At 41.9% G+C, this 10,489-nt stretch overlaps 1 protein-coding gene across 1 annotated transcript; it reads left to right on the forward strand.

The window, feature by feature from the left end:
* Positions 1–3,099: 3,099 nt before the first annotated feature.
* LOC102872875 (pro-neuropeptide Y-like) lies at positions 3,100–9,444 on the forward strand. The gene is made up of 3 exons (XM_006880303.1): positions 3,100–3,287; positions 7,727–7,807; positions 9,420–9,444. The coding sequence occupies exons 1-3, from the start codon at positions 3,100–3,102 to the stop codon at positions 9,442–9,444; spliced, it is 294 nt and encodes a 97-aa protein (XP_006880365.1).
* The last annotated feature ends 1,045 nt before the right edge of the window (positions 9,445–10,489 follow it).

Here is a 10,489-nt window from a genome sequence, read left to right on the forward strand (position 1 = left end):
GACAGTGGATGATGGCTACACACACACTCACACACACTCATTCAACAGTTGATTATGATTAGCAGGATCTCAGACATATGGGGTATTTATGTAAAAATTTACTAGATGTCATTTTTTGAGCATTTGTAGATAACTGTTATAGCTTAAATAAAGTTGAATGATTCAATAAATGCAAACTCAACGCTGAAACAAGTCAGAAAATGGCTCAGCAATTACAAGTTGCTGCCTTTACTGGCAGGTGTTTTTTTTTTTTTTTTGGTTTGCATTACATGGTGGTTTTACTTCCATTCTGTTGTAGTTTAAACCCAAAGTGAATTTTTAAGTTGAAGAAGAATAGAGAAAAGGACAGAAAGAGAGGAGGTAAATGATGGAACACATTCCTAAGAGTAAATGAGATTTTTCAGAGCCCAAGGTGAGGGGACACCTAAGGATGGAGAGAGAGGGGTGAAGGTGTCTTTTGGATACAAGTAGAGCATATCACTTCTTGAGTTTGTTTTGGGTCCCTCCTCTCCCTCCCATGCTGTGCCCTGAAGACATATTCTTTTTCTTGAGTTGAGTATCAGACATCAGCTTCAGCAAAATGATCAAATTTCTCTTGTGCTCCCCACTGAAGCATGGCACACACAGTTCCTTAGAATTAATTTCACCTAAATTCAAGGGCTCCTATGGAGAGATTTTTCCTGATAAGAATCTGTGAGGCACTTTAAAATGAGATTATTTTATTGGAAGTGGACTGTGCCTTTGGCCATATCAAGAAAGGACTGTAAATAAGGAAGTGTTTTTCTGTCTTCTACCAGATGGTTTTCACATGGGCACTCGGAGCAAGTCTGAGAGCCTGCTATGGATCATCTGTGTTTCTGGCATGCCTCTGTGTGGCAGTCAGCTAAATGGAAGGAAGGCTGGTCTTCAAAATTCATAACTGGACTACTTTTTACACCTGTATGTGTATTAAGATCGCTTGGTGAAGAGTAACTACTTAATTAGATGCTGCCAAAACAGAACGAATAAAAGTGTCAGCTTATGAAATCGCTTGCCATTTTTGCCACCAAAATAATTTGTAATTTAATGTTTTTTATTTCCAAAAGTGCTATCTTAATCCGTAATATGTAGGCTTTTGGGAATATTCGTTTAGGGAACTTTAAGACCATAGTTCTCTGCCTAAAAGTCTAATCTCTTAACAGTGGTTTGTAATCTGGGTTTTGTACACTGAACAGGTTTGGCACAGTGTGCAAATAAAGCAGTGTTTTCTAAAATGTGCCCTCTCTTTAGTCAGATTACACGTTCTCAACTCATGTTAAAGGAACGTATTTAGGAATACACAAAGGGTAAAAGATAAAGAAGAAAATGAGCTTCTCTTAATTACGGCTTCTTTGGACCTAAACTTTCCATTTGATCTCGTCTCAAGGGGATTCTAATGCCAAAAAAAGGTGGTTCTTTTACGGCAAATCTTGGAAATGTGTTTACCATATTTCGCTCCTGGAGAGTTTTAATAGTCAAACTCTTGGGTCCTGAGCTCATAGCATTTGGGTGAGTCTTTGGAATTGCTAATCTCTCAGAAAAACGGGCTGGGACAGGGGATAAAGCCAAGGAAGTTTGTTCTCAGTCCCTGGGACAGTGCTTGGGGTCCTCCAGCTGCAGACGTGAAGCAGCCGCTGGCCAACTGCTGGGTAAGTACAGGCAATCTGTGCCGAGTTGTTCCCGAAAGCGGCAGTGTTGTGTCCCGCGATGTTCCAGCCAAGCAGAGGATTCAAGTGTTCGGGCGCTAGGTGGTGGCCCTGGGGACAGGGGAGAAAGACGGCCTGGGTTAAGTCTTCCCTGAGCTCTCCTTAGACAAAAAGGCATGAAGACAGAGGACCGCAGCCGGATGTTGCCGGGGGCTCTGGACCCTCCCGTGGACCGGGCCCCGGGCGAGGGAATTGTGGGTGTGAGTGGTTCTCGCGGCGGATGCACGGGCAGCAGCGGTGGCTCAGTCCTCCCGCTCCCCCCTCCTCGAGTCGGGGGAGGAAAGTGGCGGGGTGGGAGTCACCGGAGCGTGATCACCCGAGGCCCCTCCTGCTGCGACGAGGGAGAGCCATAAAAGCGCGGTTGCGACCTGCTCTCTGTACTCCACCCGCCAGCTCTCACCCCGGAGACGCACGGGACAGCGGAGCACTCGCCACTCTTCCACGCCGGACCTGCAGCCAGGGCGCCGCTGTGAGTACCGCTCAGCCTGGAACTTGCCCGCGGCGCCCTTTCCCCTTCGGCAAGGCCCGGACGCACCATGGGGGATTCCGCACCCGGGGCCGGGTCTGCGCGCCACGCTCTTCCTCTATGCGCCCCTTTGCGCGCCGTCCTCTCTTGGCAGTTAAACTCCACTTTCTCCTCCTTTCGGTCTTGTCTAGTTTCCCTTCTCCTGGGCTTTGTCAGGTGGGCGGTCCCTTTGGGCTAATTTTTGGTAAAAGTGGGGGAAACACAAAAGCGCCAACCGAGAGAAGCTGGTCAAGATCTCCTCGGGTGATCACAGCGTGGAAGGCAGTTGGGCGTAGTATGCACGCGGGGGGTTCCGGACAGCACCCTGACTGAGGATTCCTGGTATTAGGGGGCCCTTCTGTACCTGCCCGGAGACCCTAGGGATCAGAAATGAGACCAGCTCTGCCCGGAAGCAATTCTTTTCCTTTCACCCCACCAATCCCCCATCAACCCACCCTGTTCTGCCCTTGGTGATCTCCACTGTGCCTTTCGAGGAACTCTCCTGCAGAACAAAAGTAAGAGAGAACAAAGTTTTCTACTCTACAGGCACTTGAAGTAGAAGGAAGGAAAACGTTCGTTCTTCCCCCAGGCAGGAAGAACTTCTGATTCTGTTTGTGTATCGTTGGCGCGGAGGGACCCCCACCTAAGGTCTCAGACCCCGCCACTGTTCCCCCTGCTGCTTGTGCCCAAGTTGGCGCATTTTCAAACTGAGCAGAGGGACCGGATCAGTTCCCTCTGCGGGCCTGAGTTGAAGTGAGTTTGCAGGTCCCCGGAGGTGGCAGGTGGAGAGACTTGAGGAGTGGTAGTTGGGGAGTGCAGAGCCTGGTCTCCTCAAGTCCCTCCTCTTCCCCGCGTCTTCTGTGCCCGCAGATGCTGGGTAGCAAGCGACTGGGACTGTCCAGATTGACCCTCATCGTCTCCCTGCTCGTGTGCCTGAGCGCACTGGCCGAGGCGTACCCCGCCAAGCCCGACAACCCCGGAGAGGACGCGCCTGCGGACGAGTTGGCCAGATACTACTCGGCGCTGCGTCACTACATCAACCTCATCACCAGGCAGAGGTGGGTGGTCTGGGCTGACCCACTCAGGCCACGCCCTCTGCAAGACCTGCGCCTAGGAATCTCCTGGGACGCGGAGTGTATCTTCTACCTCTCACATCCTAGGACCAGGGTGGTATCAGATACACCCTCAGTGCTCATAACTGTTTCCACAGCGCACGGGAAACTTTCTAGCTACAGTCGCAGTACGAGCCCGCAGGTTTAAGTTCCCCAACCCGTACATCTTTTCCCTTCTACCCATCCCTTTGACTTTTTTGTTGTTGTTGTTCTTAGAGAACTGGGAGATCTGTTTGAGAAAGTGTCTCAACAAAGAGGACAGGAGTGAGTCAGGGGAGGATGACCAAAGTATCTAGAAAACATCAAAGAAAACAGGAGGAAACAGCTGGGTTGTCATAGACAACCACCTCTGCCCAGGGTGATCTGAATGGCAGTATTCAGGAAGAGATCAAGAGAGTTACCCACCCTGCTCCCACAGAGTAGATTGATTACCACTTCCTCAGTTTCAGTTCCTTCTCAGAGAATCCCAGTGACATTAGAGATATTAGCATGTAACCAGTGGACCTAAGATGCAGATTCCTTCCTTTTGAAGTAGGTGACTTCTGAAAAGAGTGTTCTTACTTGATGCTTTAGTAGAAGAAACTTACAAAGATCTAGTAACTGCAGAATGAAACAAAGTTTCTATGGGATCTACACAGTTGTAACATTTTCTCTGAAGCCCTAGAAAGCTAAAACCAAATACTACCTTTTATTCTCAGCACTGAATAGCAAGTGAAAACGCAAATCCAAAACATTTTATAGATTACATAGCCTTTACAAATAATTTCCTCTTAGACATAATCCACTGAGTATTTTATTTTAATGTCTGAAATCAGATGACTTTAAGAAGCTACAAGGGATAACTCTTTAAAAGCACTGGTGTTATTTACCATGTTTAGATTTCAGCTGAAGTATGTTATATTTTTCTTTTAAAGATTTGATACTATCCTCTCATTGTTTACAAATCAAAAATATCTGGAAAGGATCAATAGGGAAGAAAATAATTTTTTTAAAAGATGACATTTCTTTTTTCTATATCACAAAAAAATGTAGTATGACATTCCAAAAGGGTTTTTTTGGGGGAAAAAATCCCACCCTTTATATATTTATATAGTAATTAAGAATACATGAAACTACCAGAATCAATTATTGTTGGTTTGCAGTCTGATCATTTTAATTAGGGAAAACCAGGAATGATGTGTGCCCTCACAGATGTTGCAGAAAGTTCTTTGCTTTAAATTCTTGCATGTGTTATCCTGTAAACCAGAGAAAAGAACTTCCACAAATAACAAGACTTTTCTTTTAAATCACTGTTATCTTGTTTCTTAGGGAAACCAGTAAAAGTAATGACTTATTTTTGCAAAGATGATTTCTGTTTCCCATTGTGATAAAGTTCTACCATTTGTGTTCTTAGTATTTTGGTTAAGGTTCACCCCAAAGTTTGAGGTGAGTATAATTAACCCTATTTTATAGATCATGAACCTAAGGGCATTTAATGAAAGCTTTTGCTTTAAGGATAATGGAACTGGAACCATCCTATTGCATCCTTTTGAATATTGCCATTACCACCAACAATGTGATTTTGCCAATATCTTAAATAAATATAAGAGAAGGGGGGCAGGAACTTGAGTGTTATGAGAAGAGATGCCAGTCCTATCTAGAATGCATTTACCCTGACCACAAATACAGGGTGAGCACATAGAGTGAACCATCATCCTTTTTTTTTGTTTGTTTCCTTAAAGAATTTACATTTTGACAGGCCCAGAAGAAAGTGCAGAGCTGGCCTCTGGAATTTCCCACTTTACTGTTTTTCATAATAAAAATTTACACCTCACTTAGCAGAGATGGAAGCTTATCTGTCTCATTTCCTGCCCCCTAATGGCAAGTGTTCCTTTTTAAAACCCATGAGATACTTGCTGGCCACGCCCTTCTTCTTTCTGTGTTGTCCATGCTGTCTCTCCACAGACATCTGCCCAAATGTGTTTGATGTAGATCCTTGACTGTGTTTGTGCCTTTGAAAAATTACTGTGCCATTTTTATGAATATATATCTTAACTTGGTATGAATAATAATTTGGTAAGCTACTATTTCTTTTGTTTCTTTTCTCTATTAATTAATGAGCTTACTACATGCATAGCATATATTTTTTATTTTCCAGAGGATTACCATATTTTATTTCCACAGTTCTCTAAAAACCAGACTCTTACTAATGGAGACCCAGTATGTGTCAGAGGGCTTTCAATGACTGCTTTTTCAGAAGCAGATGACCATGCCTTTATTCCAACCTGCTTCTGGGTGGACTTGAATTTACAGCTCTTTGGTTAGCAGCTAAGTGGATAAACTATTTGTACCACCTAGTGTCTCCTGCACAGTTCCAAAAAATCAGTTTTTCTCCACTAGGGGCAATTTTACATTCCCTCAACCCTAAGAGAGTAGTGTAGCATTGTATGGAGAAATTTTTGGTTGTCACAGCTGGAGAGGTACTATTGGCATCTGGTAGGTGGAGGTGAGGGACCACTGCCACACAAAGAATTATGTAGCCAAAGCTTCATTACTGTCACGCTTGACAAATACAGCCCTAGAGGAGTGAGTCTCCATTCTGACTACACATTAGGATCGTTCGGGGAGCTTTTAAGCATTAGTGATGCTGGAATCCACTCCTGACAATGAAATCAGAATCTCTGATGAGGCGGAGGAGGGACTGGGCTTTGGTGGTAGTTGAAAAAATTCCCCAGGTGATTCTAATGTGCAATCAGGTGTAAGAATCATTATCCTCATGACTCAATCTTTTAAAATTTAAAGTGTAGTAAAGGAGCAGAGTAAACCAGAATTAAATAGAAAAAGAAGAAGAGTGGAACTGTTCTGGATACTAGTTGGCTAGGACTGAGCAAATCTTCCTATTATTGATTTAACTATTTAAAAAAAATATTTTGTATTGATTTGTATACAAAATTTGTATTTTTTGTGTTTCACACTTTTCTTCATTCACATTGTGTTTCACACCATCATTCCCATACAGATGGAGAAAATATTTACTGTTTCTTTTATTTAGTAGAGTATGATGAAGGTGGATGAGTTAAAGGTAACTAAGAGTTTTAACATTAGTAAAATCAAGTAATGGTGAAAAATTAGTGGCTGCCTACAGTTTGATATTAGAGCTCCAGAAAAATCTTTGAGGAAATCTTGAGAGTGATGGAGTGAGAGTAGAGTTTGTTTTGATTTTGTTTTCCCTCAGTTTTGCATTCCCAGAGTTTTGTTTCAGCCAAAGGATAACAGGAAAATATTTTACCAGAAACTTGATTTTAATTATGCTGGTTATGCAATTAGAGAGATCAGACCCTCTGTCAGTTTTGGGGGTTTTCCCCCCCTTACTCTTTTATCTATTAGTTAACCAGTCTATGTTAGGCTAATTAATTTGTGAAAGGCCTTTCTGCTGGTGACCAATACCAGTGCAGAGAAAGAAGAGAGTGGAAAACTATTTAAAAATGCAGTTTGGCATAGAAGAACTTTTAACAGTGTGTGTCCTGGGAGAGGGGAAGAAAGAGAGATAATGAGAAATAGATATTGAGGTCAAGAAACTACTTGCTTATTTGCCTTGAGCAGTTGCTGTTGTCCACTGTCGAGTTCGAGTCAAATCATAACTGACTCTCCGGTGGATTTTTCTGGATGCTGTAGGACAGAAGGGAGGAGATTGCCTAGCTCTTTCTCCCCTGGAGCAGTTGGTAGATTCAAATCGACTGCCTTTAGGTTGGCAGTGCAACTTCTTGTCCACTAGGCCATCAGAGCTCCTGTATCAGACAAGGTATATGGTTTTGGGCATTCCAAATTAAAATGTAACACAGAGGACCCAGAATCGCTAAGATCCTGTAAGAGTGGGTGCATTTCAACAGCAGTAGCATGGGTTTGTGTGTCATTTTGTAACTTTCAAAGCACTGAAACCCACATTTCCCATTGGATCTTCCCCAAACTTTTGCGTTAAGTAGATATTATGACTTTTACAAATGAAGGTTCTAAGGGTTATAGACAAATGAGAGGCTAAATCAGAGTCTGCTGATTTCTTGCATGAATTCTAAAGTTCTGCCTGATCTCTTCATGAAGATTAAACTTCTGTGTATACCAGAACTGTGTTTTTTTACTAAGACAAGAATTACTGGTCATTATGCTCTGATATAGTTTCATTTCTTGTCACTTGGTTATTCAATGATATTTATCTACGTTTCTGATAGTATATGTTTCATATATAATAGTTACATAGAAGTAGATTATTTATTCACAGATAATTAACAGAATATAATTTTTAGGTATTATTATCCAAATGGGAAACTACATTATTCCCTCCTCCCTGCAGATTTTAGTGGTTGTTCCAAACAAGCTTTAAAAGACATTTCTTTTTACCTTTTTTTAAGATATGGAAAACGATCTAGCCCTGAGACCCTGATTTCAGACCTCTTGATGAGAGAGAGCACAGACAATGTCCCAAGGACTAGGTAAGAAACCTAGACATTATTGCAGAGCCTGAGCTACTAATGGAAATTCGAAATTGGAGACCACTTTATTGTGGGCAGTACTGGAATGAATCTCTAGATTATATAAAATGGGGGTGTCCAGAAATGGAAAGTGGGGTGGGGAGGATCTTTTTATGCTAATTGTCTAGATGTCCTCAGAAGTGTGCATCACAGGTCTTCTCCCTCTCTCTCTTGCTTTACCTGAAGCTGTAGATAAATCATAGGGGTTCTTGCTTTCCTTTTGACTTGTATTTTGGCTCCGTTGATATCACACAGTATTTACTGCATTTGATGAATGCATATTTAATGAAGCACTATTTTTAGAAGTTTGTCTGCAGCCAAGACCCCCCCCCCTTTTTTTTTGGATGGACATATGGAGCTGTCTCAGGAAGAGGTGTCCACCAATATCTAAGTGTCAGATGTTGGGCTAAGATTCTCTGGATGAGTGTTGGCAAACAATGAGCTTGGTTCTCCTCAATTTTCATACCCGCCCTGGGTCTTCCACCCTCCAGCCTCTACCCTTTGAGAGGCCACACTGCACTTGTTCTTTCTGTTTCTGTGCTAGCTTGTCTGCCTTTAACTCAAACCTCTACAACGTCAAGGATCAAGCTCCCCAGAAGAGGTCACTAGAACACTTGCTCAGGGACTTTGACTCAAGTATCATTCATTAGTGATGTCTTCTCTAGAGAATCCTAAACCACCACCATCCTTCCCTCCCCCAAAGACTCTCAGTTCTTTAGTGAAATAGTTGGTAAAAGATACAAGTATAGTGTTCTCAGATATATTTTCTCAGAGAAAAACTATGATTTAGACTGGAATAAATCTCCATATGCTCATCCTTGAAGGCATCAGCCCAGATTCTTGGAGTATAACAAAGTACACAGAGAAAATATACAAGAGCATTATTAAATACTAATGTGACATATTAACCTGCATACCATGCTTGCCACAGTAAAATGTTAAGGGTTGGCTGCATCTACTCAGGGTTAGGAAAATGACACCGCAGACCTACTTAGAACCTTGCAGGTCTTTGTTTTATGACATTCAATCACACAGCTAGTTCATGAAATAACATTAATTGTACTTTGAGTGACAGCCTGAACCCTGTGCCTTTAGGAGACAAAACATGACAACCTTGCAGTTGCCTGTAAATGCTCTTATATGAAAAGGGCCTTTTATAGTCCAATAATTAGCATCTAGCTACAAAAAAGCTGACAGGAAAATAAGGGAGCATAGTCAAAGAGTGCAGTAACAATAACTTCTTGTGCTATTCCTGTAGTTTTGATCTTTACAAATACTACAAAGTTCTTGGACTCATTTGATGTGTACAAAGTCTTCTTTTAAATGGTCCCTCAACAATTTGCCTGAGATTCACTCATGGCATGAAAGGAACTCTCCCAAAACGAATGCTGGGGCTTTGCACTCTCTGCCACACCCGACCTCATTATCTCCCAGGCTTCTAATTAGAAAGCTGACAGGAGCTTTTCCAACAATCTCTGGTCATTTTCATTTCAGAACTCTGTGTCTCACTCTTATTAGCCTCCCAGAATGGTGGGAAGCCTCTTTGAGATGATTTGCCTCTCATGTTTTTCAGGCTTGAAGATCCTTCTATGTGGTGATGGGAGGTGACACGTACTCTTTCCTATTTTTCGACCCATACTTCATACTGTGAAACCAGCGTCAGCGTCCTACCCATGCATGCAGCCTCTGCTGAACTCCACCGTGTTTTCCTTTGTCACCATTATATATGTGTACATTTAAATAAAGTTTCATGCATTCAAAAGTGTATCCTCATCAATGGAAAATATGTTATTTTGGTTGTGAAAATTATTTGAAGCTATTGCTCAGTGACTGACTTGGTGTCACTCTCCTGCGGGATCTTTCCTACAGATCTCAAAATTTTCTGAGCCCCTATCTTCCCTCCTACCTACATTTTCTCTGAAAAGAAATTATTAGCTTGTGTGAAAGATGCAAGTATAGAGTTCTAAATTCTTTTCTTGGAGTAAAACTATAACTTATACACTTAAAATTCAATTATAGTCCTCTAACAACTATTTATTAATAAATTAATAAAATTAATAAATGTTTAATTATTAATTCAGACCAAAGTTCAGGGTTTGTTTCACCAATAGTAAAGCAATGGCAATGAAAGACATTAAAATATGATTATTTATCATGAGCAAGACCCATAAATGTGTGAATATATATAACACATTTAGAAACATAGAGAAAGAAGAGGCTAATTTGGGAAAATTTCCTATCTACTTTAACCCTTTGTGTGGAATCTTTGTTAATCTTGTTATTGTGTAGTTGGACCCATAGATGACCCTCCAACAGGTTGTCAGAGGCAGTAAATAGCAGGGGAGGAGACTGCCCATTCTCCTATCTTAGAACAGCTGGTGGATTATAAAAGCTGTTGAGCCTCCGGGATTGCAGTGCAGCTTCTTACCACTAGGCCTCCAGACCTCTCTAATCAGTGTTGTGTTACCCAATTACAAGGCAAGCACTGGCTTGCTTGTGCTTATCATTCATTTATAGTCAGCAATTGTATATCTTTTCACCACATCAAAAGTTCTGCTTCTAGGACTGGCTGGTATCTATCTGCCTTTCTTCCAAACCCCATGGTACCTTCTTACATAATAAAACCCTCTTCTCGAACTTGTG

Source organism: Elephantulus edwardii, unplaced genomic scaffold, assembly GCF_000299155.1.
Source record: "Elephantulus edwardii isolate Elephantulus edwardi_28Jun2011 unplaced genomic scaffold, EleEdw1.0 scaffold00007, whole genome shotgun sequence".
In the NCBI taxonomy this organism is placed as follows: domain Eukaryota; kingdom Metazoa; phylum Chordata; class Mammalia; order Macroscelidea; family Macroscelididae; genus Elephantulus; species Elephantulus edwardii.

Excerpts from the sequence above, each read along its gene's own strand:
- LOC102872875 (XM_006880303.1), top strand. The coding sequence starts at position 3,100 with ATGCTGGGTAGCAAGCGACTGGGACTGTCCAGATTGACCCTCATCGTC. Across the intron at positions 3,288-7,726 it reads AACCTCATCACCAGGCAGAG|ATATGGAAAACGATCTAGCC; the intron begins GTGGGTGGTCTG and ends CCTTTTTTTAAG. Across the intron at positions 7,808-9,419 it reads GACAATGTCCCAAGGACTAG|GCTTGAAGATCCTTCTATGT; the intron begins GTAAGAAACCTA and ends CATGTTTTTCAG.